This window comes from Falco naumanni, chromosome 20 (assembly GCF_017639655.2).
Source record: "Falco naumanni isolate bFalNau1 chromosome 20, bFalNau1.pat, whole genome shotgun sequence".
Taxonomy (NCBI): Eukaryota; Metazoa; Chordata; class Aves; order Falconiformes; family Falconidae; genus Falco; species Falco naumanni.
In genome coordinates this window covers 3031754-3058552 of record NC_054073.1, presented here as the reverse complement: position 1 = coordinate 3058552, position 26799 = coordinate 3031754, and the positions used below count along the sequence as shown (strand labels likewise).

Genomic DNA, 26799 nt, shown 5'->3' with positions numbered 1-26799 from the left:
CGGCGCCGCGGCGGGCTGCGCGCGGCCTGGGGGTAACCCGGATCGGCGGCGCGGCGGGGCGCGGCGGCGACGGCAGCAGCGAGCGGCGGAGCCGGAGCAGCTGGAGCGGGGCCCGGGATTCCCGGGGGCCCACGGCCGCCATCACGGATTTCCTGTGGGACAAGCGCACCGGGCTGGCTGCGAGGACGGTGCGGCGGGGCGCGGCGGGGCGTGGCGGGGCGAGGCGAGGGTAGGCCGCGGCCTCCGTGGCTGGCGGGGGCGGCCGGGGCCGTGTGAGGCAGGCCCGGGCTGTGGGCGCTTGGCGGGGCTGCGGCCCGGGGGGGGGCGTTCCGCGAGGCGTAGGGGGGCCGGCGGGTCCGGATGGCCCGAGGAGGCCGCGGCCGGGCCCGGGGGCACCAGGGCGGGAGGTTCCCCACCACCACCCCGGTCACTCCCGGTGGCCGGGCCCCGTCCCCCTCTGCTCCGCAGCCGGGGCCCGCTCGTTCCGCTTTTGGCGCTCGGCGCGGCCCCGCGGCCGGCGGAGGCCCCACCCGGCGGCCGCGGAGCAGGGCGGCCGGCGCGGCCGCCATCATCGTCCCCAAACCGGTTCCAGACCGGCTGCGGAACGCCCCGGTGCGGGCTCCGGCTGCTCGCGGCGCGGGTGCCCGGCTTTGGCCGGCCGCCAGCGTCGCCTTCACACGCCGCCTGTAATTAGCGGCTGGCAGCGACGCCCCGGAGCTGCGCTCGGCGCCCGCCGCCGGCACGGCGAGACCCGCCGAAGGGGGGCGAACCGTGAGCGCCCCCGCAGAGTCCGCCCGTGGTCCGGCGGGGGAAGCTGGCTCGGTGTAACGAGCCCCCCCCGGGGGTCACCGCATCGCCGGGGGCGGGTTTGCCTTTTGGTAGCCTTGCCGGTAGTGCTGGCGTAGGTGTGGGTGTGGGAAGGCAGCCGGGTGCGGGAGCGAACCCTTCGGGAAGGGGAAAACTTGTCGGTGAGAGGTTTGTGGACAAAGGGAGCCCCGGTTGCCTGTCTGTGGAGGCAAGGCAGGTCGAGCTGCTGGATGCTTCAGAACCGAAATACGTGCGGGGAATGTCTTAGACTTGTGGAGTGAGGGGTGGGGGTGGGAGCGGGAGCCCGAGCCCGTGGGCTGGCTCGGCAGAGCTGGGACCTGGTGTGCCATCTTGCTCAGGTGTTCTCTCCTTGCTCTCGATCCTCACGTCTCACCAGAGAGCACTCCTTTCCTCTGAGGCAGGGTCTACAAGGCTCTGTTAACTCATCTCCACGTGGAAAGGGTGGGTTTGCTCCCTTGATTCTGTAGAGCTCTTCCCACTTGCAGTGGGAAGCGTAAATGTTGCTTCCTTGGTAGTAAAGCAAAGACATCTCTTCAGGAGCTGCCCGCTTAGGTGTCTCCAGCACCGGTGCAGGAGTTTGGGCCAAGCACCGGGCATATCCTCAGATTTATTTCACTTCAGTTTTCCTTGGTCCTGGGGAGTACGTTAGCTTAAAGAGAGAAGGTGGAAGCCCTGAGGGTGGAAATGCCACTCCTGGAGTGGTGGGTAGTAGGGATGGGTGTGAAGAGAGGAAAGTAACCTGGAAAACAGAACTGCACCAAGCACCGCCTGTGTGTGTGATCACATTCTCTCTCATATGGGGTTCTGGGATCTCTCAGAAGTTCATCTCTCTCTCAGCCCCCACCGCATGCTCAGACATGCTATTGATTGCCTCCCCTGCACCTTGCCCTAGCAGCTCCTTGTCCACTGGTGATCTGCGCTGGTTTCTCTCCCTTGCAAATGCCTCGTGTAGTCATTACTGTCTGTTGTCCGTGCAGATGCCTCACTCTAGAAGGTACCGCTCGTCGGAGCGCAGCAGCCGAGGCAGTTACCATGAGCGCTATAGAAGTCGCAAACACAAGAGACGGCGGACACGGTCACGATCGAGCAGCAGCGAACGTGACCGTCGGCACCGTCGGGAAGACAGTTACCATGTTCGATCCAGGAGGTGAGTCTGCAGAGATGAGGGACCTCAGACCCTGAGGTGTTTCTCCGGTTTGGCTGGAGCTGAGCTCCTGCGTGGCCTGGGCCTGGTTCTTTCTCGTGTGCTCTGGGCTGTAACTCCCCAGGCGGTGTTCATAACTGAATCCCCTTGGCTTGCTTCCCCTCCTTAGCTACGATGACCACTCAGCCGACAGGAGGGCCTATGACCGGCGTTACTGTGACAGCTACCGGCGGAACGATTACAGCCGAGAGCGAGGGGAAGCCTACTATGAACCCGAGTACCGTCATTCCTATGAGTACCGACGCTCCCGGGACCGTGAGGGCAGCTACCGGAGCTGCAAAAGCAGCCGGCGTAAGCACAGGCGGAGGCGGCGCCGCAGCCGGTCCTTTAGTCGCTCTTCATCGGTGAGTATCCTGCTGTGCTGGGCCTCCCCTGTAACCTTTCTCTCCCAGGTGACGAGCTGGGTAAGTAGAAAACTCACTTTCTAACGCTCTCTCGGACTGAGCTTGAGAAATGCGTAGAAAGCCTTTGATGCAGACAGCAGTTCCTGTCCACTGATGCGCCTTGGCAGTGGCTGCCCTGTGCCAGCTGGGCACAGGCAGCTCAGACCCTCTCTTAGTGTTGCCGGCTTGGAGGTGGGAGGAGGACAGGCGTGCCTTGCGAGGCTGGCATGTCCCCCGGGGTGGTGCTGCAGTCCTCAGCTCCTTTATCCCTGCAGAGTGCTGCTTTTGTTCCGTGACGCTCATTAAGAGCTGTCCAGGAACCCCAGCCAAGCAGTCTTTTGTGCGAGGTTTGTACAGCAAGTATTCAGCTGATCCTGGTCCCAGAGAGCTCGGTCTGCCTGCAACAGGCAGCTTGGTCCCCGTGGTCCCTGGCTGGGGCCTGTGTTCTGTGGCAGGAACCCCTCCAGTCCCTGAGGGTTAGGTCCTGTGTCAGAGCAGGTTCCTTCTGGGTGGGCCCAGCTGACATGGGATGTCGTGCGAGGGGCTTTGCAAAGAAGTAGAGCTTGCGGACTGGTCAATTCAGGTGGAGGCAGCAGCCATCACAGGCTCTTCCCAGCAGTGTTCCCTGCCTTTCTCTTCTTGTCTGTTCTGCTGTTCACCTTCCACTTCTGTTAGACCCCAGACACGTTCTCTGCTCTGTGTGTGGAGCGCTCAGTGTTGTCTGGTCTGTTCTGGCTGTATGTCCAGGGATGGGATTGTGGGCTGGATTCGGGTCCCAGGTCTGCTGGCCAGTTGCTCCTAGGTGTGGGGATACTTAGCTGAAGAACTGAAGGCAGGAATTTTCTCTTCTCTGGCATAAACCTCTTATCTGCCTCATCCCAGGCTGTCCCTATTCCCTGTTGGGCCTCTGCTTCTCTCCTGGGAGTCAGTCCTTCCAGGACCAGGTTCTTTGGCAGGGTGAGGGTCTAGGAAGAGGTGTCACGTCTTCCCCCAGGCAGTCACTCGTAAATTCTCTCTGGTTTTGGATGGATCATTGTACCAAGAGTTGCTTCTGAAATCTCTGAGTTCATCTTTTCCTGAGTGCTGGGGCTGGGGGAAGCTATGTGGGTGGTTGTTGGGATGGGGAGTGCCTGTGTGGGGCAGCCTGGGCCTTTGCTTGTGCAGAACTTCCCAGCACCTGCGTTCTGCTGCCTTTCCTCAGTGGCTGCCGTGGGGCTGAAGTGAGCCTTTCCCTGCGGCCACTGAGCACCCGGCTGCAGAGTTGTGCTTCGGTGTGCTCTCTTGGCCTTACCCAGGACCTGAAGGCCAGTGCCATTCCTCTCCGAGCCCCCTAGGAGCGAGAGCAGCTGGCCCCTTCCACTGCCCCTCCGCTAGTCCTTGTTCTGACCATCTCTGCTCTCACACTGGTTCGGGTGGGGCTGTTTGTAGGTTCTTTTTTTTTCTTTTTTTTCTTTTTTTTTTTTTTTTTTGCTACAACGAAAAGCAAACTGTTTTTTTCTTTTCTGAGCTAGTGTGTTGTATCTTGACATGTTCCCTTGCAATATCCCTATCGTTATATATTCCTCTGTGCCGTATGAATTGGCTGGGAATCTCCTCCTGCAACCCCTCCTCAAACAACCATGTGAATTTCCAAACCAACCAATGCGTGACGCTGGCTGCTGCGCTGGTTTGAAAATCTGATTGGTGAATGATGAATTCCCTGTCTGCCTGGGCCAGCAGCGGAGTCGACAGAGCAGCAGAAGGGCCAAGAGTGTGGAGGACGACGACGAGGGGCATCTGATCTATCGCGTCGGCGACTGGCTACAAGAAAGATGTACAGCCAAATCGTAACATAATTTAGCTCTCTAGTTAAGCTCCCATCGCAGTCGCAGATCTGTCTTATCTTTCTGTTTCATTTTATTTTCATTGTTTATTAAAGAGAAACCCTCTCCTTTTCCTTCCCCTTTTGTTAAAGCTACGTTTATATTTTGTATTGTTACTGAAGTGCCAGGGAACTAGGGCAGTTGCCTTGTGCAGCCGGTGTCAGCCTTCCGCTGCTCCGGTCTCTCAAGCTGTGTGCAGGTTAGGTGTTGCAATGCATTCTCCTCTGCCTTGTGTATGCGCTGCATCCAGGTCGTGCTCACTCTCTCATCTGCCTTCCTCTTTTTCTCTCCCTCCCAGATGAGATTATTAGCACCTTAGGGGAAGGCACGTTCGGCAGAGTGGTGCAGTGCATCGATCACCGGAGGTATGTCTGCTCCTGGGATGAGGGGGGGACAGACATGGTGGTGAGGGAAAAGGAGAGACCGCAGCTGGTGACGGAGCCTTTCACACTTAACGTGGGAGCCTGGGGGTGAAAATGGATGTCCTTTTCCAGAATTCCTCAGTTTGGGCACGTTGGAGAGGGGTCGGGGGGAGCCTCGGGGCTGTTCGTAGGGAGGGGAAAGGCACTGCTTTGGTGGACATCCCTTAATAACAGCCACCTTCTGGCTTGAGCAAGGGTGGCGGAAGGCTGTGCTGCAGAGGGTGAAGCTGGTTTGGAAAGTCCTTCTTGCAGGGCACAGGCTATCTGAGCAGGCGTGGGGTGATCTTACACTTTCTTCCTGTTTTTCCCGCAGGGGTGGTGCACGTGTTGCTCTCAAAATCATTAAAAATGTGGAGAAATACAAAGAGGCTGCTCGACTGGAAATTAATGTGCTGGAGAAAATCAATGAGAAGGATCCTGAGAACACAAAGTGAGTGTGCTTTTGGTGTTAAAATGGAAGGGCAAGGATCACCTTAGCACAGTTGCAGGGATGGGATGAGAGTGTTACTTGATGTTGTGTGACCAGATTTGTTCGTAGCTAGTTTTTTGAGGCGTATTGGCTTGCTGTGGGATACAGACTGAGCAAGGAAAGGAGGAGCCTGACGCAGGGATGACATAGCCGAGTGGTGCCTGCAGATCTGTCCCGAATCAGAGTTTTTCTCTCAGTCTTTGTGTCAGGATGTTTGACTGGTTTGACTACCATGGCCACATGTGCATCTCCTTCGAACTACTGGGGCTCAGCACCTTTGATTTCCTGAAGGACAACAACTATCTGCCTTACCCCATCCACCAAGTACGGCACATGGCCTACCAGGTGTGCCAGGCTGTGAAATGTAAGTGTTCACTGCTCTTCTCTCCACTGGTCCTTGACTGACCTGGAGAGCTGTGCAGCTCCCAATGTCCATGCCAGTTCTGCGACAGGTGGCCCAAAGCAGCGAGTTTTTGCTGCGGTGCTGCTGTGCCAATTCTGAGACTGAGCCTTCCTGCCCCTCCAGCAGTGAATGCGTGTTTGGAATGAATCCTTTTTATTTTCCTGACTCTAATGTTTTCCGATGCATGTGGGCTGGCAGTAGCTCAGGGCACTTCAGCATCCACGTCCCCCCACATTCTGGTGATCAATACAATAAATCATCATGCTTCTACTGAAGCATTAAGGCCTGGACTAGCCTAACTGTTCACACCCAGTTCTAAATGTGGGCTAAACTGGTGCCAGTATGAGCAAACTGAATGAACGATGTCCGCTCTCCGGGTGGGTGCAGCCTTGCTTTGATTCTGTTTGGTCACCCTGACTCTTGTTTGCTTCCTCAGTTCTGCATGACAATAAACTCACTCACACTGACCTCAAGCCAGAGAACATCCTCTTTGTCAACTCTGACTACGAACTCTCCTATAACCTGGAAAAGGTAACAGCACTGCCTTGTGTTAGAGTTCTTCTCTTGGGTTCTTGGTATTCCTGACCTTATCAGCAGGTGGGAGGAGTCGGAACAAGGCCCCAGGAGACACGGGGTTGACCGACTACGTTCCTGCACTTACTCAGGGCCCATATCTTGCATGACCTGCCTGTGTAATCTGTAAGTAAGCCATAGGAACCACAGGCTTACCTGGCTGATGGTGATAGTTTGTCTGGGGGCTGTGCCAGCACTAATGTACCCTCTGAAGTCTTTCCCTCCCACGGTGCCCTGTGGGGAAGCCTCAGTTGTGTAAGGAAGGGGCTAAGTCCGCATCTCAAAACCCCTGAGTAACGTGCCATTCTCCCTCGCGAAGAAGCGGGATGAGCGGAGTGTGAAGAGCACAGCCATCAGAGTGGTGGACTTCGGCAGTGCCACATTTGATCATGAACATCACAGCACGATTGTCTCCACCAGGCATTACCGGGCCCCAGAAGTCATACTGGGTAGGTACCGCTTGGTCTTTCTGCAGAGGCAGGTGTTCACCTCGAGGGCACTGGGTGCTGCCTGCTGGATTAAGGAGCATTTGGTCTCCACGTCATTCAGTAGCTGTCCTGGGTTTACCCTGGGAGATGAGAAGTGTTTTGTTTAATGTGCTGTTTTCTGGGAGGGCCAACAGTTTAAAAGTTGGTGTTTTGGCATTACTACCAGCTGGGAAGTATATTGCCACTGGCGTATTGGGGAGCCTGGCTGGAATGAGAATTGTTTTTCCAGTTGTTACATTTTTAAAAGGGTAAGGGAGAGAGGTGTGGAATCTTAGGCCATAACTGGATCTTTTACTTAAAAAACATTGTTTTTTAGAGCTTGGCTGGAGCCAGCCCTGTGATGTGTGGAGCATTGGCTGCATCATCTTTGAGTATTATGTGGGTTTCACCCTGTTTCAGGTGAGAACTGTGTGCTGTATGGCTACCTCACAACTGCTGTGAAAAAGGATGCTGGCTGTGTCCCAGTACAGCCAGGAGCCTCTGGGACTGATGGGGTTCCCTCCATCGCTGCAGTCTTGTAGAGATGACTGAGGTGTTGCCCAGCCAGGGGTTCTGAGTGGGGGAGTACCCAGGGCTGGAAGTTGAAGGACCAGAATCTCTTCCATGCCTTCCCTTTATGTTTCTATCTCTCAGACACATGACAACCGGGAGCACCTGGCCATGATGGAGAGGATCTTGGGGCCAATTCCTTCTCGGATGATCCGGAAGACAAGGTGAGCAAGGCTGGCTGGGCACCATGGGCTTTCCAGTGCTCTCCCACTTCATGTGTAGCTGTTCTCTCTGAGGGGTCAAGCTCTGAAGCTGCCTGCTGAGCCGGTTGCCTGTGCTGCTGCATCATCCTCAGTAGCGTGCACTGTCAGGGCTGGTGCGTTGCTCTTGCTGCAAGACATTTTGTGCTTGTGTGTAACTTTTTCCCACCTCTTGCTCTGACAGGAAACAGAAATATTTCTACCATGGCCGCCTGGACTGGGACGAGAACACCTCTGCTGGCCGCTACGTTAGGGAAAACTGCAAGCCGCTGCGGGTAAGGTGGGGTGGGCAGGAGCACCTGGTTGCTTTATCCTTTTCTCATTGCAGAGTCTTATAGTGCCTGCCCCCATTTGTGAAGATTGTTCCTGTGGGCAAGGTTAGGCCAGCGAAAGGGTTAGACCAGTGTCTTCCTGAAGGAGTCTTGGCTGTCCCGGACGTAAACTAGGAAGACTGCAGCAGCCTGAGCTTAGTCTGAAGCGGAGGAGGAGGAGGGCGTGGAGACCTCAGGAAGTGCCTGGGAAAGATGGCAAGGGGGTGTGAAAAATCAGCAGTTTGATGCTTGGTAAAGCAGCCCAGGGTTCAGGTCTAGGATGAGTGACTGAGCAAACCAGTCCTCCCCGAGCTTAGCCATTCAGCCCAGGGAGCTTACTGTGACCATGACAGGGCACAGCATCCTTGGCCCTAACCTCTCCCCTCCATTTCTCCAGCGATACCTGACCTCTGAGGCTGAGGACCATCACCGCCTTTTTGACCTCATTGAGAGCATGCTGGAGTACGAGCCATCCAAGCGGATCACCCTGGCCGAAGCCCTCAAGCACCCCTTCTTTGACATGTTGGAGGTGGAGCCGAGCACAAAAATGTGGGACTCTAGCAGAGACATCAGCCGGTGACGTCACAGGTGCCAGCCTGCCCTCAGATTCTAGCCCCCGTGGAGGCCTGTGTGATTTCTATTCAGACACTTGGTGCTTTTTTTTTTATACATGAGAAGAACTCCCTGGACACATTTGTAAAGCTGTTAATATGTGAGATACTGTAAATAGCCCATATTCTATATTGGCCTCTGAGCACCATGGGCCCAACCTCCTGCTGTTGCTGCTGCCGTTATCGTGAGGTGAGGGGGCCTGTATGTCCATATTGTAAATACCTCTGTTCACGTGTTGCTTTGTCTCCTGTTCTTCTCCTGCCCTCCTTGGTGTAAATACTCCAGAACTTGCAGCGCTCTGTAGCTTATCTGTTTCCTTGTAAGTTATGAAACTGGTGGGACTGCATGGGAATTATTTTTTGGATCAATGTCATAGCCCATCCCCACACCAGAGTTTTATAAGAATTTTGTACAGTCTTTGTGAAAAATAAATATGAAGTGAATAAACCACTTGGTCTGGGTTTGGACCAGCAGCAGCCCCTCCTGGGGCTGATCTGCTGGTTGGTTACATTCTGTGTGCCCTGCAGAGGGAAGGAAGGTGCATTCCCTTTTGGGATGAAAGGTCCAGGAAACTTCAGTAACGAAGCCAGCTCAGTCCACCTCCACCACTTCTCCCAAGCTTGGATGCTGGCCTAGTGCCTGAGCTTGCGCCAGGTATGAGCTGCTTTTGACCATCTGAGGGCTGCAGCTGGACCTGAGCAGACTCTGGTGTGAGGGGCAGCGGAACACGGGCTGTCTCCTTCATTGTGCCCTGTGATCAACACTGAAGTGGGATGTAGAAACAGGAGGACAGTAGGTACTTCAAGATACATGTTCTCTTTATGAGAGAAACCTCTTGCTCCCTGGATGGGGTGGAGCAGTGGCTACTGGTGATGGCGGTTGGAAAAGGGGTGTCCAAGTGCCTGCTTTCAGCTGTCAAACACATGCGTGGTGTCTGCGCCTTTTTCGCTCTCACCAGCTCTGCAGTGAGGCTGGGGCCTTGGCTTGGCCTTTCCCATGGAAATTGCTGGGGATGTTTCAGACCTGATGGCAGCTCTGTCAGCATGTCTGGAAGGGTCTCACTGGGATAGTGTCAGTAACAGAGCAGACACACTCATGATACATTCTGCAGGAGCTTATCGCTTTGCTGTGGCACAGTCTGTGGCAGGCTCTGTCCTGGCTCTGGCAGACTGTTGTCGTGCCAGAGGGATAAAGGAAAAAGTCTGGCTTTGTAGGGAGTTAGCATGGGGGAGTCTCAGGAGGGGTGACAGTGAGTCATCTTCATGAGCTTGTGATCCTAACTTCATGAGCTTGGGCTGGAAGTTTTCACCTACTGCCTGCAGTCTCAGTTGGCTTGGCAGCAACCAGCCCAGTGCTGTGTGCCAGGGAATGGAGCAGGGGAAGACCATGTCCTGCTGCGTGTATAGCCAGCCCCCAGGTGAGTCTGGAGGAGAGCCAGACTGACCAAATAACACACCTGTGGTCTGTCTCAGACTTAAAAAACAATAACCCACACCCATGCCCCAAACCTGATTCCGCAGCTCTTACCTTCCCCACAGAGAGCACAACTCAAGCTGCCAGCTGCCTGGGTTGAAGTGGGAGCTCACAGATCTGTGTGTAACTTTGTAAGACTCTGTTCAGAGGCTAAGGAATATTTTTAGCAGAGAGGAGCAGTTACTGCTAAGCACTGAGAGCAGGGCTAGGAGCTAGGGGCAGGTATGGATAGGTGTCCTGTGCCGCGCTCTGGATGCTGCAGAATCCCTGCTCCAGGGTGGGTGTTGGCATGCTGTCCATATGCAGCTGGTAGTTGATGGAATCAGAGATCCCTATAAATAACTGGTCCAGGAGACACAAAAGTTAAATTCCCCAAACTGCTCGTCATGCCACGGATTCTTCCTCGAGTGTTTTACTTGCATGGGCTCAGCCATACAGCTGGTGGGCCCAGTGGAACAGCTGCTCTACCGCGTGCCCGCTGGCCCTCCCGAGGGCAAAACCCAGGGGATTCCGTGCAGGCGGAGGCGGGCAGCACCGCGACGGCCCTGGTAAGAGGCGGGGGCCCAGTCGAGGGGCTCAGATGCGAGGCCTCGGGGAGGGGCCTGCTGTGGCGGTAGGCCTGGCTGAACGGAGCCATCGCTGGGCAGCGAAGCCGGCCCTGGGCGGGAGCCCCGAAACCCCGCGGGGGTGTGGGAGGCCCAGAGGGACTCGGGGGGCGACGGCGAGGCCCGGCCCGGGGCGGCAGGGACGGGCCCGGTCCCGGCGTTGCCATGGGAACGCGCTTCCCGGCGGGCCCTGCGCGGGGAAGTGTCACGTGAGCGCGTCGCGTGCCCAGGCCCCGCGCATGCGCGGAGGCCCCCTGCAGTGAGGCTCCCCGGACCGCAGGCGGGGCTGATGACGTCACGGGGCGGCAGCCAATCGGCGGCGGCGGGGCGGGGCGGGCGGCTGAGGGGCTGAGGCGGCGGCGGCCCCGGTCCCGGTCCCGGTCCTGGTCCTGGTCCTGACCCGGCTATGGCCCAGCGCGGCGGTCCCGCCGTGCTCCCGGACAACCCCTTCCAGGTGCGCCCCGTTCGGGGCAAGTGCGGCGGCGGCGGCGGCCCTGGGGGCCCCGGTACCGGGCTGGGCTGGGCCGCACCTCACACGGGCCGTGTCTCTTGCAGGACCCCGCGGCGGTGCAGGCCTGGCCCGGCTCTGAGCGATCGGCACTGGACGCCTACAACCCTTTCGAGAGCGGCGCGGTGAGGCGGGCGGGCCGCAGCGGGGCCGCTTCCCGGCGGCCGGGGCCTGCCCCACGGCGAGCGGCGCCTCACCATCCCCCTCTTCTTCCCGCAGCCGCCGCCGCCGTACCAGGCCCCGTCGGCGGCTCCGGTGCCCCTGTCCCCGGCCGGCATGGCCCCGCCGCAGGGGGCCGCGCAGCCTCCGCGGAAAGGCAGCCCCACGGAGCCCCGGAACTACGGCTCCTACGGCACGCAGGTACGGGAGGCGGGCAGGCGCTTGGCCGCCGCGGGGTGGGCCGAGCCGGGCCGGTGGAGAAGGCGGGAGCCCCAGGGCCTGTGTCCCCCTAGGCCTCGGCGGCAGCCGCCACAGCCGAGCTGCTGAAGCGGCAGGAGGAGCTGAACCGGAAGGCGGAGGAGCTGGACCGGCGGGAGCGGGAGCTGCAGAACGCGGCCCTGGGCGGTGCGGCAAGTGAGTGGTCTGCGGGCAGGGCCGGGATGGCGGCAGCCTGCCCTCGGCCCCCCTGCACGGGCACTGCTGCCTTCTCCTTCCCTCTACAGCGAGGCCAAACAACTGGCCCCCACTGCCGTCCTTCTGCCCAGTGAAGCCTTGCTTCTACCAAGATATCCCCGTGGAGATCCCTGCTGACTTCCAGAAAACCGTTTCTACCATGTATTACCTCTGGATGGGTGAGTCCCAGGGGGAAATCTAAGGGCAAATCCTGGGAGGAGGTAGAGCAACAAGTGTCCGGCGTGCAAGCAAACGCTGCTGCTTGGGAGAAGTTACCATTAAGATGTTGCGCCCAGGTCTGGGGGGGCTGAGCCCTTGGTGTGGGGAGGGGGGACCCTCGCTCGGGTTGCCTGACCGTTGCCCTCTCTCTCAGCCAGCACCATTGCTCTCTTCCTGAACTTCTTGTCCTCGCTGGCCTGGTTCTGTGTGGAGCCCTCGTCTGGCTCTGGGTTCGGCCTCTCCATTCTTTGGGCTCTCCTCTACACGCCCTGCTCCTTTGTCTGCTGGTATAGGCCGATGTACAAAGCTTTCAGGTGTGTATCTGCTTCAGTTCCCAGGCCAGCAAAGCAGCGGGGTGGGGGGACTGCATGGCTGGTGCTTGAAGCTGGGGAGAACCGGCTGCTCAGTTGAACAGGCCCTTGCCCCAAGTGCAGCATTGACAGTGTCCTGGCTCCTTTGTGGCCTTTGGGTCTGGGGGATGTGGTAATCCTGTACTGAGCTTCACGTTCTCCTTGTGTCCCCCTACTTTGAGGAAGGTTTGAGAATTTTCTGTGGCCTAACTGCACTTGTCTCTTTCTCTCAGGAGTGACAGTTCCTTCAACTTCTTTGTCTTCTTCTTCGTCTTCTTTGCCCAGAATGTGATGTATGTGCTGCAGGCGATCGGCATACCAAACTGGGGATTCAGGTGTGTGTTGGGTTGACCACTAGGAGCCCTGGCTGGCTGAGTACCCCAGAAAGAGAGGAGGTGGGTGGGGAATAGGGAACCCGTGGGCAACCACCTCTTCTTTTGCAGTGGCTGGATATTGAGCCTGATAGCGCTGCGGAAGAACACGGCCGTGGCTGTGATGATGATTCTGGTGTCCTTGGTCTTCACAGCAGTGGCTGTGTTGGGCATCATTATGCTGAAAAAGGTGAGTTTGGATCGAACCTCGGGGCTGGAGTGTCCCTTGGGGAGGATGAGGGTGGTGGTGTTGGCACAGGCAGGGGCACAGCTCTGTTCACTGGCAGCCTGGAACAGGGCTGCTGCCCTGACCCTGACCCTGCTCCTCCCTTCCAGATCCACTCTCTGTATCGCCGGACAGGTGCCAGCTTCCAGAAAGCGCAGGAGGAGTTTGCTGCCGGGGTCTTCTCTAACCAGGCAGTGCGCACCGCAGCGGCCAACGCTGCTGCGGGTGCCGCCACCAATGCCTTCCGGGCACCCTAGCCAGGCAGGGCCCCCAGCTTCTCATCGCACGTGGGCTCTTTCTGAGGAAGAGGAAATCCAAGTTGCACTTTCATTGGATCCCCGTGTGTCTGCATCAGCTGTCAGAGGCTGCCTCATCCCAGCTTGAAAGTGCTGGTGCCTGAATTGTCTGCTGCTCTAACCCGTTTCCTCACAGATGGAGGCTGTTCTGGTTTGTGCTGGTCCCTTCCCCTCAGCGGACTGGGGAAGGAGTGGGATGGGGGGGTGCTGTGGCCCAGCCCTGCGCCTGTTGTCATCGCTCTCCCTTCCAGCACTGGCTGCTGGGGGCAGGAGCCTCCTCCAGACATGTGACAGGGACTGAAATGGCCACTCTCCTTCCCTGGGCTCTCCTGTTTCCTCGAGTAGTGATGCCACTTGTGTGCCCAGAAAAGTGAAGGGTTCCCCTTGTGCTCAGTGCCAGGGTGTGCAGAGGCCAGCTCTTCCCTGGAGGCTTTCGCCTGCCTTCCCTTTGACATGGCACCCAATTCCCTGCCAAGGAAATCGTCCCCCTCTTCCCCCAGGGGCTTGTTCTGGGGGGGGGGGGCAGGGGCTGGCTCTGCCCTCGGGGTGTTGAGCTGGGAGGCAACCCCTTCCTCCAGTCCCTTCCCTGTCCTCTTTTGCTGGGCTGAGCCGGCTCCAGGTGCAGGGATAAGGAGAGTGGGGCTGGGACAGGCACCAGGGGTGCTGGTGCTGCTGGTGGGCCTTCCCGCCTTCAGCCTGCACCCACGCTCAGCCATGGCGAGCCTTAAAGCCAGGCTGGGTGCTGAGGAGGGATCCTGGTACCGCCTCGGCCCCCTCCTCGCCCCCAGCGGGGGCTGAACAGCTTCTCCCTCCCTCCTCTCCACCTGCCCTGGAGCCTGTGCCCCCTCACACCCCTTGGTGTTCCTCACCCAGAGCCTGTGCCTCCCCCGGGGGCCGTTGCCCCCCTTCTCAGGGCGCTGAGCCACCCCCGTGCACAGTACTGCCCAGTACGTGCCCCCAGTAGCCCCTGGTGTGCCCCTGTCCCTTGTGCCAGTGTCCTTGGGGCTCCCTGCCGTTCCCTGGGACAGGTCTCATCTGCTTTGCCCCATCTCCCAGGTTGGTCCCTGCTTCTCCTGGGCCAGCGAGGGGGTCCATGCCTTCACCTGCGGGGCCGGTGGGAGCGATGGCTCTGCCCTGCCCTGCTGTGCTGGGGGCTGGCAGGGGTCCCTGCCCCACCGTGGCCCCCTTGCCCTGCCCGCTGCCAAGCCGCCTTCAGGTTTTATTTAAGGAATAAATGAAGTTTCACTCCGTGCTTCCGCCGTCTCCGTGCGCTGGCAGCCGCGGGCGGGCAGGGAGCGGTAGGAACCGGGGGCGGGCGGCGGGGCCGGGGCCCTGGGCTGCTGTCGCTGCCTCCCGGTGGGGCGGGCCGGACTACAGCTCCCGGCGTGCAGCGGAGGGGTGGCCCCGGGGCGGGCGCGGCCGGAGCTGCCGCCGGGCTGCAGCGGGAGCGAGCCCGGAGCTGCCCTGCGTCTCCGCTCCGCCGCCCGCCTCCTGCCCCGGGCGCGGCCACCGGGCTGCGGCCCCGGCGGAGCGGGGATCCCGGAGGCCGCCGCGGGGAAGCGGAGCGGGGGGGGATGCTTGGCAGCGCTCCGCGGAGCATCCCGCCGCCCGGGCGTCCCCGTCAGCCGCCCTGCGCGGCGCCGGGGCTGGGGGCCGCGGGGCGGGCAGCCCGTCGGTAGCCTACCCCCCCGCCGCCGCTCCCGGCAGCGGGATCTCCCCTCGACCCTCACCGCGGGCGCCCCGGCCCCTGCGCCCGCTCCCCGCGGAGGATGCTCCTGGGCGGCGGCCGGCCCCTCGCCCGCTGCCCGGCCCGCGGCTCCCGCTTGCCGGTGCTGCCCCGGGGGCCAGCGGCCTGGGCCAGGCGCCGCGTCCCGGGCGGCGGTTCTCGGCCTCCGCAGGACGGGATGATCCCCCGGCGGGGTCCCGGCGCTCCAGGGACGGCGAGAGAGGAGGAAGCCCCGGGGCCGCGCTCCGCCTGCGGGACGCCGAGGTACCGGTGAGGCTGGTTCTGCGCCCGGGACCCGCCGCGGAGCCGCCGTCGGCCCCCGGTCCCGCACGGTCCCCCCGGGGGGCCGGGAGAAGCTGTCGCCAGCCCCCGCCGGGAGGCGAAAGGTGGAGCCTGGCCAGTTCCCGCAGAGCGTCCGTTCCTGCTTCTCGCTGGCCGGCCCCGTCCTGGCGCGGTGCCGCCGGCTGCCGCGGGGCTCCGGGCCCGGCCGCCCCCGCCCGCCGCCCCCGGCAGCCATGCCTGCCCCCGGCCGCCCGCTGTCCGGCCGCCCGGCCCGCAGCCTCACCCGCCTGCGCCTCCAGCGCACCTGGCTGCAGATCCTGCTGGTGCTGGGCTTTGTCCAGGTGATCCTGGGCGTCCTGATCGTCACCTTCAGCCTGGTGGCGGCCACCATCACCCCCTCCGCCAGGATCCGCCACTCCTGCCCGTCCTGGGCCGGCTTCTCGGTGAGTCGGGGGTCGGGGCGGTGCGCGGCGGGGGGGCCCTGCCCTGCGGCTCCCGGCCGCTCCCCGCCTGCCGAGCGGTTCTCCCCGGGTGCTGAATTTTCCCTGGATGCTGAATTTGCCGCCAGTCCCAGGGGAGTGTGGCCCCGCTGCTCCCCCCACCCTCTGCCTGGGGCCGCCGCGGTGCATTGTGGGAGAATCCCAAGGGTTCCCCCGGGGTCACTCGGTGAGGGATGGGGACCCCTGAGGCGGGGAGGGGGCGCACTGAGGCGGGCAGGTTTGTGCGGCCGCAGGCGCGGGGGGGGGGGGGATGCGGGGGGCGCTGCGGTGGTGGCAGGGTGGGGGCCACCCTGCTCCCCAGCCACGCCGTGGGGTGCTGCGGGCGTGGGGTGTGGGCAGGACCTGGGGTCCCCCGAGGTGACCCTGCGGCACGGATCCCGGCCCAGCTCGCTGCCCAGCACGGAGCTGCCCGCAGTCCCAGGCTCCCCAGTGCCCTGAATCAGCAGTTTCTCCTGGCTTGTGGTGCCGGGGCTGCCCCTCCGGCCTTGGTGCTCCTGGGCCAGCTCTGGGCCCGCAGGGCTCGGGGGGCTCTGCTCAAGGGCGGGGGATGCTCTGGGCTCCACTGCCTGGCAGAGACCCCTCCCCATCCTCACCCCTGGGCTTGTGCGTCTGCAGCTGGCGCTGTCTGGGCTTGTCGGCATCGTCTCCTGGAAGCGGCCGCTCACCCTGGTGGTAGGTGTTGGGGGGGGATACCCGGCTGCAGGAGGGGGCCAGGGTGGGGAGGGCAGCGTGAGAGGGCCCAGCAGCCCCACGTGCTCCTGCACACACAGCCGTGTATGTCGGCTCCCTGCTCCACAGCCCTGCCCAGCTGGCAGCCCCTCTCCTCCCTGCTGCAGATCACCTTCTTCACACTGCTGTCAGTGCTGGGCATCATGCTGAGCCTTGCCGGGTCTATCCTGTCCTGCCAGAACGCGCAGCTGGTGAAGTCCCTGGAGGCCTGCGAGAGGGTGAGGCTGTCCGGGGGCTGCTGCAGCCCCCCATGCACCTGGGTCCCTGGCTGCAGGGCTCTGGGGACATGGGGAGCTGTGGGGAGGGGTCTACTGGTGGGATGTGCCAGTGGCTCTCAAGGGAGAGCACAGCATCCCGAGGTTCCTCACAGTGCTCCTTGTCCCCAGGAGAAGGACTTGTGTGTCTGCTGCCAGGCCCGCTCAGAGCCCCCACCTGCCTCCTGCAGCCAGCAGAGTGAGATGCTGACCCTGTTCCCCAACCCCAACTGCCGGAGCATCCGTGTAGCACTCAAGGTGGGGGGCCCGGGGGGGGGGTCAAGGTCTCTCTGGGGGAGTGGCTGTGTACCCTGCCATGCTCTGCAGGTATCCACAGCTCACCCCACTCCTCCCCAGGACCTCCTCTTCAGTGTCTGTGGCTTGACTGTCTTCTCCACCATCATCTGTACGCTCTCCGCTGTTGTGTGCTGCATCCAGATCTTCTCCCTTGACATAGTCCATGTGGTGAGTCCCAGCCCTGGCCCAGGAGCAGACAGGGCTGAGGAGCAGCATTCCCAGACTGGGAAGGTCCTGGGGTGCCAGGGCAAGATCTGGGCCCAGCCAGGTGCAGATTAAGGCCCAGGATGCACATCCCTCGCTGGATCTCTGGGCAGGGGGTCCCAGCTCTCCCTCCTTTGCTCTCCCTGCAGCTGGTCCCCCAGCGCTCGAGCTCCATGACGCTGGAATGCACGTCCCCCCCTGACACCTTTCTGCAGAGCATGATGGACTTCGAGGAGTTTGTGCCCCCAGTGCCGCCACCCCCCTACTACCCCCCCGAGTACACCTGCAGCTCCGAGACGGATGCGCAGAGGTACCCGGCTGGGAGCAAGGCTGGTGGAGCAGGGCCACTGTGCCGCAGGAGCAGGGTGGGCCCTTTGCCCCTAAGTAGGGCTTGTCCCACCTGATGTGGCTTTTCTGGTCTTGCCTCCGCAGCATCACCTACAACGGCTCCATGGACAGCCCTGTGCCCCTCTACCCGACTGACTTCCCCCCTTCCTACGAGACCGTGATGGGGCTGCGGGGAGACAGCCAGGTGGGAGGCTGGGGGGCTGGGGGCTGGGGTCAGCCAGGCAGGGCTGGGCTCCTGCTCTGCCTGTGCTGACCGTGCTGCCCCGCAGGCCACCCTGTTTGACTCGCAGCTGACGGACGGCTCACACGCCTGCACCTGCGACCGCGTCCCCTCCATCGTGCTCAGTGGGGAAGGTGAGCGTGCTCCATCGGTGGGGCAGCAGAGGGGCCACGAGGGGACCAGCCCTTCCCGGCAGCTCTTCGCTCACGCCTGCTCCACTTCTCACAGTGTCCATGGACAGCGGGTCCCTGATCATGTCCGAGATCATGGACATCCCTGGGGACAGCAGCCCCTCGGAGGACTCGTGCCTGCTGGAGCTGCAGGGCTCCATGCGCTCCGTCGACTACGTCCTCTTCCGCTCCATCCAGCGCAGCCGCGCGGACTACTGCCTGAGTGTGGACTGCGTGCAGTGCAGCCACCACGCGCGCAGCCCCACGCTGGGCTTGCAGGGACCCTTCGAGGAGACGCCGCAGCCCCGGGTGCGGGGGGAGCGCTCCTACTCCTGCTCCACGGCAGAGCCCGGCCACGACGGCATCTTGGTGGGGGGAGCCGTCACCCACAGCTGCAATCGCCTGGAGGGGCTGGCCCGCTGCGTGGGGCCCTGCTTCCCCGAGGTGCGGCTCAAGGACAAGGGCTCTCTGCAGGGACGCGGGGGTGGCCGCACTGCGGGGCCCAACACCGGGCGTCTCTGCCACCCGCGGCGCAACAGCGAGACCTCCTGCCCCTCATCCCCGGCCCCGGGGCTGAGCCAGCACCCGCTCGTCAGGTCGCACAGTGACCCCGGCGTCCTGATGGCCGGCCACACTGGTAGGTGGCGGTGGCTGCCGGGACGGGGACATGCGCGCAGCAGCATCTCTCCATGCTGCAGCCGGGATGCGCTGCGGGTTTTGGTTGCATTTCTCCGGGGGGGTGTGGGGGGGTGTGGGGCAGGATTAGAGCAGGCCTGAGTGGGTGGTTGCACCAGGGGAGTGGGGGGAGCAGGTGGGGGCTGCTGGGCTGGCGGGACGGGGTGGGGGCAGGTGGGTCATGCTGCCTGGGCTCGTGCTGGGGGTCTGCACAGCGGCGTGGGGCGCAGCCGAAGCCTGAGTGCTCTTTCTGCTCCCAGCAGATTTCAGGGAAGTACTTTATACCAAAGCACTGGAGGACACCACGTCCAACTCCTCTGCGGATACAGGTCAGAGCACTGGGATGTACTGGAATACAAAGAGGTGAAGGGGGTGTTTCTGCACCCCTTTGGGGTCAGGCTCACCCTGTCGGGGCTGGGACGAGGAGGACCCACAGTGGTACCGCTCCCGGTGGCTGGGGAGGGGAGACAGCAGGACCCCCAGGGGCTGCGGGGGCAGTGCCTGGGGCAGTGTCCTGGCATCTGATGGCAGTGTCCCCGCAGGGCTGTGCTCGGAGGCCTGCCTGCTCCGCCATTCACACTGTGACTCCCCACTGCTGCTCCGGGCTGGATCTGTGGGGAAGAGCAAGCTGCTGCCCTCCAAGAAGGTGCCGCAGCAGCTGTCAAAGACGACGACCCGCTCCCTGGGGGACCTCAAGGTCTGCCGGGGCACCCGCGGGCTGGTGGCCAGGTTCCTGCAGCGACCCAAGCGCAGCCCGGCAGCCGGTGTGGAGGTGTCTGGGCACAGCTTCCAGGGGCACAAGCAGGTGGGCTCCAGCAGCCACGGTGCCCCAGGGGATGGGGGCAGCTCCCCTTTCCCAGGGAGCCCCATACACACCCTCTCCCTCCCTCCATTCTCTACCAGCACCTCCACGCTGGCTCTTCCAGGGTCCCCATTCCCCTGCCGTGCCCTCGTGGTGTCGGCACCCTGGCTGCAGGCAGAGCCTCCTTCCTGTGGCACTGTCCTTGTCCCCAGCCCTTTTTGGCACGGCAGCCCCTTCCCCTCGGTCCCCACCGTATCCACCAGTGGGGAAATCGTGCATGTGGGAAAATCATATGTGTCACAACAGCTTTGGCTTTGCCCCCGAGTCACCGCAGCCTGCAGGCAGTCACGGGGATGTCTTGCTGTGGCTTATGGGATGCTGGAGACCTTGCGCAGCCCAGGAGGCCCTCATGGCTTGTCCTTAATGACAGCCTAGGCGCACGATGCTCACCTCTGCCACCCCTTGCCACCCATTCCCTCCTGCCCTGCGTGCCCACCCAGCTCCCCCTGGCACGCAGGGTGCCACCCGCGTGGCTGCAGCCTGTCCCCACGGTGTTGCAGGTGCCCTGGAGCGCCTGTCCGGGAGCAGAGCGGCCCCATGAAGGCATCCACCTGCAAAGCTGCGGGGACCTGAGCTCCACCTCGTCCCTGCGACGGCTCCTGTCTGCCCGCCGCCTGGAGCGCAGCCGCCCGCGGAGCCTCAGCGGGACCTGCAAGGAGAGCATCCTCTGACAGCATACCCCCACCGACAGCGCAGCCTCCACTGGGACCCTCCCGGTGGCCTGGTGTGGGTGCCCCACTGTGGAGAGGGGGTCCCGCTCTGGGCCAGGGCCTGTGGACATTGCTTGGACGTTGCTGCTGCCCCAGCAGGGCTGGGTCCTGCGCCGCTGCCGCGGGGTCTCTGCTGGGCCCCTTCCCCAGGCAGCACCAGGGCGAGGGGCTGGTCCCCTGGGGCATCCGCTGGGGGCCGAGATGGCCATGCCTGTCCCCTGCCCTGTCCCCTGTGCCAGCCGTGCCTCTACCCTGGGATGGCTGTGCCTGTCCCCTGTGCTGGCCATGCCTTGTCCCCTGCGCCGGCTGTGCCTGTACCCTGGGACAGCCATGCCTGTCCCCTGCCCCGTCCCCCGTACCAGCTGTGACTGTCCCCTGTGCCAGCTGTGACTGTCCCCTGTGCTGGCCGTGTCTCGTCCCCTGCGCCAGCTGTGCCTGTGCCCCAAGGACAGCCATGTCCCCTGTCCTGTCCCCTGCGCTGGCCATGCCTGTCCCCTGCCCTGTCCCCCTCGCTGGCCATGCCCTGTCCCCTGCACCGGCCGTGCCTGTCCCCTGCCCAGCCCCTCAGCCCCGCCCCCCCGCCGGCCGTGCCCGGTGCCCGGTGCCCCGCGCCGGCCGTGCCTGTCCCTGTCCCCGTCCCCGCCCGCTCCCCCCGCGCCCGGCTGCGCCCGGGGCCGCGTTGCGGGGCCGGTGCCGGTGCCGCGGCGCTCGCAGCCCCTCGCTAAAGACCGAATAAAGGTGGTGCCGCCCGCCGGGGCCGTGGGGGCCGGTGCTGCCGGTGGGGCCGGGGCGGGGCGGGGCGCGCGCTCAGCTGACCGGTCATGTGAGGGGCGGGGCCGGGGGCCCGGGGAGGCTCCGGGGTCGCAGCCCGGGACGGCCGGTACCGGCGTCTGCCGCGGGCGGAGCGGGGACGCGGCGCGGTGCCCGGTGCCCGCCTGCGCCTCCCGGTGCCCGCGCGCGTCCCCCTGCCCCGCGGCCCCGTTACCGTGGCCAGAGTAGGGCCAGGCCCGCGCCCCCTGCCCTGCCCCACCGGGGCCCGGCCCGCCCCCTGCCGGTACCGGCGCCCCGGGCGTGGGCGGGACGGGAAGCCTGGGCGGCCTTAAAGGCGAGGCTGGTGGTGGGCCCGGTGCTACGGGGCAGGTCGGGGAGCGCGGCCCGGCTCGGCTCGGCTCGGCTCGGGGTGCCACCGGGACGAGAGAGGCTTCGACGGTGCCGCCGCTGACAGGTCCAGCGCTTACAGGACAGTGGCGGGGCCATGGGGGCTGCCGGTGCCCCGGGCTGGCGGCTGCTGGCGCTGCTGATGCTGCTGGCGCTGCTGGCGCTGCTGGCTGTGCCCCGGGCCGCAGGTGAGCAGGGGGAGTGGGGGCAGCGCCAGAGCCGGGGGTCCGGGGAAGTGATGGGGTGCGGGGACAGCAGCAGCACCCTGGGGTGGGCAGCACAGCTCTGGCAGGGACCCGTCCCCAAGCCGGCAGCTGCCCCCCACCCTGCCCGTACCCCCCCAGGTGCCCGGCCCTGCAGCCCCAAGTACTTTGGCCGTGATGCCATGGTGTGCGTCTGCAACGCCACGTACTGCGACACGCTGGACCCCGTGGTCCTGCCGGCCCCGGGCACCTACGTCAAGTACGAGAGCAGCAAGGCTGGCAAGCGGCTGGAGCGCAGCGAGGGGAGCTTCCAGCGCAGCCTGTGCGCCCCAGGTACCCACCGTGGCAGGCAGAAACGGGCCAGACCCCACCTGCGACCCGCCGTCACATCGCTTCCCTCCTGCCAGATCTCGTCCTGACGGTGGACACAACGCAGCGGTACCAGAAGGTGAAGGGTTTCGGCGGCTCTGTCACTGATGCTGCTGCCATGAATGTGTTTTCCCTGCCAGAAGCAGCCCAGGATCACCTGCTGCGCTCATACTTCTCAGAGGAAGGTGAGAATGTCAGGGAGGTGGGAGGGATGGTGACAGGGACCTTGTAGGCCTCTGCCTGGGCACTGGCAGGGCTTGGAGACCTCCTGTCCCATTGCCCACCTCTGCCCGTCCCATCCCGCTGTGCCTGGCAGGGCTGGAGTACAACCTCGTCCGGCTCCCTATGGCCAGCTGCGACTTCTCCCTCCACGCCTACACCTACGACGATGTTCCCTTTGACTACGAGCTCACCCACTTCAGCCTGCGAGACGAGGACACGAAGTTGAAAGTGAGTGGTGGGAAGGAGCGGGGTAGGATGTGGGGAGGTGCAGGGGCCCAGCTGAGCCGGTCCCTCTGCCCCCTCCTGCAGATCCCCCTCCTGCACCGAGCCTCGGCCATGAGCAGGCGGCCGCTGTCACTGTACGCCAGCCCCTGGACCTCCCCAGCCTGGATGAAGACCAGTGAGTCCTTTGTAGGGAAGGGCACGCTGAAGGGGCAGGCAGGGGACAAGTACCACAAGACCTGGGCCAACTACTTCATACGGTAAGGAGCACCTGGGGCGAAGGGATGGGGGAGGCACCCAGGGACCCTCAGCAGTGGCATCGGGGAGGACCCACGCCCCACCCTTCTCCCCTGTGCCCAGGTTCCTGGACGAATACGCCAAGCACAACCTGACCTTCTGGGCGGTGACGGCAGAGAACGAGCCCACGGCTGGGCTCATCAACAACTACCCCTTCCAGTGCCTGGGCTTCACAGCCGAGCAGCAGCGGGACTTCATCGCACGGGACCTGGGCCCTGCGCTGGCCAACAGCTCCCACAGCAACATCCGACTCATCATCCTGGATGACAACCGGCTCCACCTCCCACACTGGGCCAAAGTGGTGAGAGTGGCGTGGGGTCCACCAGCACGGCAAGCTGGAGCAGAGACCCCATCTTGCTGGCGCAGCATGTCCCCATGGAGGGCTTGGCTGCTCTATCCTGCAGCAGGAGGGCTGGGGCGCTGGCTCTCTGCCCCTCGGGACCCACTGGTAGCCAACTTTTTTCCCTACTAGGTCCTGGAGGATGAAGAGGCAGCTCGCTATGTTCATGGCATCGGCATCCACTGGTACCTGGACTTCATTGGTCCCATACAGGACACGGTGGTGCCCACTCATGAGCTTTTCCCCGACTACTTCATCCTGGCCACGGAGGCATGCATCGGGGCCCATTTCTGGGAGAGAGATGTGATCCTGGGCTGCTGGGAGCGAGGGAACCAGTACAGCCACAGCATCCTGATGGTGAGCCTCCTGCATCACCCTGCCGGTGTGCTCCCTCTCCTGTTGGCACCCCACTCCTTGGGCAGACGTCTGGGCTGTCATGTTGCAGAACCTGAACCACTTTGTGGCTGGCTGGACCGACTGGAACCTGGCCCTGGACCTGGAGGGGGGCCCCAACTGGGTCAAGAACTACGTGGACAGCCCCGTCATCGTGGACAGCAGTGAAGGCATCTTCTACAAGCAGCCCATGTTCTACCACATGGGGCACTTCAGGTGGGTCGGGGCCCCCTGACACGCTCTCAGCTGCCTGGGCTCCAGCTCCGTGGTTGCAGTAGCAGCTTGTCAGGAGGGGAGCAGGGCAGGCTTGTCAGGAGAGGAGCTTTTCTGGGGTCTGACTTCCTTCCTGGGGCTGCTTCTTGCTCATGCCCATGCAGTAAGTTCATCCCTGAGGGCTCCCAGCGTGTGGGGCTGGTTGCCTCCAAAGAGTCCAAGAAGACGGACCTGGAGTACACGGCTTTCCTGCGCCCCGATGGCGCCGTGGTGGTGGTGGTTCTGAACCGGTAAGCGATGCAGCCTGACCCGTGAGCGCGGCACCCTGTCCTGCCAGGCCCTGCATATGTGGCTCGTCCCGCTGGTGCTGGGGTGCTGCTGCGGGTCTGACCCTGCTCCTCGCCCTCCAGGTCCCCACAGAACATCACCTTCGGGCTGGCTGATACGGTTGGCCTCATTGCCGCCATGGCTCCAGCCAGCTCCATCCAGACCTACCTGTGGCAGCGGCACTGACAGGGCTGGGATGCCCATGGCCAGGGACCGGATGGAGCCGAGCCGGGATAGCAGCTCCGCGCTGCCCACAGGCTCGGACCTGGGCACGTGAGGAGGTGGCTCACCGCTCTCCGTGTCGCGATGGAGCCGAACGCTCGGTTGGGCTGGAGGAGAGAGCCGGGCCGGGGAGCACCATGTGTGTGCAGGAGGGCCGGGGGCACCGGTGCCCCTCGGGGTGGAGATCCCACAGGCTGTGAACGCTGTTTCCTGCTGCTCCGACATTAAACGCTGATGCTGCCTCTATGTCTGCGGCTGGAAGAGACACATCCAGGTCCCACCCCTGCTCCCGGGTGCCATGGCTGGGTGCCGCCTGGGCACGGAGCCCATGGGAGTCCCAAGAGCTGGAGCCCTGCGGGGTGGCCACTCTCCCTGTCCCCCCCGTGCTGCTCCCCCCTCCAGCTCACAGCGGGGCTTACCCTGCCAGGGGGGCTCCAAGCACCAGTCCGCTCCCAGCCTCAGGCATGTGCTGCCCGGCAGGGGGGTCAGCCGAGCCCAGGTTCTCTCCCACTACCTTTGCGGGCAGGTTTGGGAGCTGGCGGGCAGCTCGGGATTTATCCCACACACAGATGCTTTGGGTCCTGCAGCAGGCATGGGGACAAAGCGCCTGGACACCCACCTGGGTGGGAGCCCGGGGCAGGGATTGTGGCCAAGCTTCAGCTTGTCCTGCTTTTCCCACCAAGCTGAAGCTGCTCACAGCCCGATGCTGGGCTGGGGGTGTATGGGTCACATCCCACCCGGCCCAGGGTGCTGGGTGCTCCCCGAGTCGGGGCTGGAGGCCAAACCAGCTCCAGGAACAGCACAGTACGGTGGGGTCTGTGTACGAGCTGGCGCTGGATGGGGCCAGGGCATCCACAAGCTTCTCATGCAGCTTTGTGGGGAGAGGCATGGTGGCCCCACAGGGGAGCATGTTGGCACTGCGGGGATGGGGCAGAGCAGCCCCTGCTGCGGCGGGGAGGCTCGGGGTGCAGCAGGGGCTTAGCTCCTGCGGTGGAGCTGGGGCAGCTTGAGCAAGTGGGTGTGGGCGGGAGTGGGCGCTGAGCACGGGCACACCCAGGAAGGAGGGATGGAGGTTCCGTCACATCCAAGGGTGTGCTGAGCGGAAGATTAGGGCAGGGAGGTCAGGATTGCAGGCAGGGTAAGGAAGGGAGGCTGAGGCTGCTGGGCTGAGCCGGGTCAGCTGGGTCAAGGCAGGCGGGATGCAGCCCAAGGATGCTGTCAAGACTGACAGCAGTGATGCTGTGTGGGCTGGGCACAGCCCAGCACCGGTTCTGGCAGTGCCCAGGGCAGTGGGTAGGTGTGTGACAGGGTCACATCCTGCACTGCGGTGCCACCGGGACACTGCTCTTGAGGCAGGAGCCCTGGGACCCTGCAGCACCCGGGGGTGCCTGAGTCCTGGGGAGAGCTGGCTGCGAGAGGGGCAGGAGCATCCTGATCCTGCCCGGAGGCTCTTTGTGTTTGTCCACAAGAGGGAAATATTTCTCCAGAATCGCAGTGATCCCAGCAACCCTGCACCCGGGCGCAGGACTGCTCCTCCACCTGCTGCTTCTTTCCCAGGTTCTCACTTACCGGATTCCTTTAACGTTTTAGAGGCCCCGGTAATAAAAGCGAGTGGCCGGATGCTGAATCATCCCGGGACACGTGCCCCTGTCCCTGCGCTCCACTTGGCTCCGAAGGGCTGATTAGCTCCAGGTTCAGCGGAGAAGGGGCAAACCCTCCGATGGCGTTGGGCTTGGCTCATTAATTCTTGTGCAAAGCATTGGCTCATTTTGGGGCATGCACCGGCTGCTGGGACTGGCAGGATAGGACCCTCCCAGCATCTGGCCTGGAACCAGTGACCACCAGTAAGGGCCGAGGTCCAGCTGCCTGGCAGGGCCCTGGAGCCAGAGCTGGTGCCACAATGCTGCATTGAGGCTCTGCATGCCCAGTTCCTGCCTTGGCATCGGTGGTTTTGGAGTCGTGGTCCCAGCAAAGGCAGCTCAGCCCCAGCTCCGTGGTCCTGGGCTCCCCATCCCCACCGGCCAAAGAATAAAATTCACCCCCCAGGCTCCTCTGCCTGCTGCGGGGCAGGTCTGCGATGCTGGGAGAAGACCTGTGTGCCGGGAGAGGCAGCAAGAAGCAGCTTTGAGAGGACTTGGTGGGGCTGCCCAGCATCTCCCATGCCACCCGCTCCGAGGCGTTACCCTTCCCCTGGGTCTCACTTTTCCTGCTCAGCAGGAAGCTCTTATCAGTTGGTGTTGATAAGGACAAGCTCCAGCAGCCTCCGCAGTGTTTTTGCTCCTAGGAGCTGTGGGGGCTGTGGGGACCCGAGCCAGACCCCAAAAACAGGGAGAGAAGGGACGTATGGAGCATCCCCAGCAGCTGGCAGCGAGCCAGAGGCAGCTGATAACCGTGGGGCAGCAGGGACCGACCTATTAACCCTTTCCCAAAATTGGGGTTATTAGCCTTGGGTGTAGCAGCCAGCTGATACCTTAGTCACAGCTGGGGGTGGCAGAGCCGTGGGGCACAGCAATGGGATCAGCAGCTTCCTTCTAGGCTGCCTGTTTGCCCCATGAGTCGTAACTGGGGGCTGCTGGGTCCCGTCTGCCCTTTCCCCAGTGCAGGTGTGGGGGTGCCCCATGGCTCAGCCCCACGTGTCACCCCGGTGTGGGACCCAGCAGGGCAGCACTGGAAGGTAGGAGGAACATTGATGGATTGAATTGCCCCACAGCTGCATCTGATACGCCAGAAAAGGAGAAAATTAGTCATGAAATGCTGCTCCACCCGGAGAGGGAGAGCTAACGGAGTGGTTTAACCCTGTGGAGGGAAACTGGGAGCAGCAGCTGGGAGCTGCTGCTGTGTCCCACTGGGTCACCCCTGCGGAGAGATGCTGAGGGCATCCCTGCGGTGATG

At 63.0% G+C, this 26799-nt stretch overlaps 3 protein-coding genes across 10 annotated transcripts; all 3 read left to right on the top strand.

Annotated features, from left to right (window-relative positions):
* The first annotated feature begins 14 nt into the window (after nt 1-14).
* On the top strand, nt 15-14216 carry LOC121099541 (dual specificity protein kinase CLK2). 5 transcript variants are annotated; one of them, XM_040618649.1, is made up of 20 exons: nt 15-188; nt 1806-1975; nt 2142-2376; nt 4132-4228; nt 4576-4642; nt 5013-5129; nt 5366-5532; nt 6008-6102; nt 6464-6593; nt 6949-7031; nt 7266-7345; nt 7566-7656; nt 10938-11015; nt 11110-11250; nt 11343-11463; nt 11553-11681; nt 11876-12035; nt 12305-12406; nt 12515-12632; nt 12779-14216. In XM_040618649.1, the coding sequence occupies exons 2-20, from the start codon at nt 1806-1808 to the stop codon at nt 12923-12925; spliced, it is 2328 nt and encodes a 775-aa protein (XP_040474583.1). In that variant the 5' UTR covers nt 15-188; the 3' UTR covers nt 12926-14216. The 5 variants fall into 5 exon arrangements, with proteins under 5 accessions (XP_040474583.1, XP_040474580.1, XP_040474579.1 ...); XM_040618646.1 differs by lacking the exons at nt 10938-11015; nt 11110-11250; nt 11343-11463; ... (3 more) ...; nt 12515-12632; nt 12779-14216 and adding an exon at nt 8090-8747 and having other exon boundaries at nt 4135-4228; XM_040618645.1 differs by lacking the exons at nt 10938-11015; nt 11110-11250; nt 11343-11463; ... (3 more) ...; nt 12515-12632; nt 12779-14216 and adding an exon at nt 8090-8747.
* Nucleotides 14217-14411: 195 nt separating this feature from the next.
* Nucleotides 14412-20705, top strand: FAM189B (family with sequence similarity 189 member B). 4 transcript variants are annotated; one of them, XM_040618541.1, is made up of 12 exons: nt 14412-15415; nt 16088-16144; nt 16309-16419; nt 16588-16713; nt 16813-16920; nt 17106-17266; nt 17389-17488; nt 17574-17658; nt 17753-18331; nt 18630-18698; nt 18912-19174; nt 19711-20705. In XM_040618541.1, the coding sequence occupies exons 1-12, from the start codon at nt 15206-15208 to the stop codon at nt 19900-19902; spliced, it is 2061 nt and encodes a 686-aa protein (XP_040474475.1). In that variant the 5' UTR covers nt 14412-15205; the 3' UTR covers nt 19903-20705. The 4 variants fall into 4 exon arrangements, with proteins under 4 accessions (XP_040474475.1, XP_040474476.1, XP_040474477.1 ...); XM_040618542.1 differs by having other exon boundaries at nt 14413-15415; nt 18633-18698; XM_040618543.1 differs by having other exon boundaries at nt 14418-15415; nt 19732-20705.
* Nucleotides 20706-21005: 300 nt separating this feature from the next.
* Nucleotides 21006-24153, top strand: LOC121099534 (lysosomal acid glucosylceramidase-like). Its single transcript, XM_040618624.1, has 10 exons — nt 21006-21287; nt 21444-21635; nt 21710-21856; nt 21988-22121; nt 22203-22375; nt 22476-22713; nt 22885-23109; nt 23198-23361; nt 23523-23648; nt 23769-24153. The coding sequence occupies exons 1-10, from the start codon at nt 21197-21199 to the stop codon at nt 23869-23871; spliced, it is 1593 nt and encodes a 530-aa protein (XP_040474558.1). The 5' UTR covers nt 21006-21196; the 3' UTR covers nt 23872-24153.
* The last annotated feature ends 2646 nt before the right edge of the window (nt 24154-26799 follow it).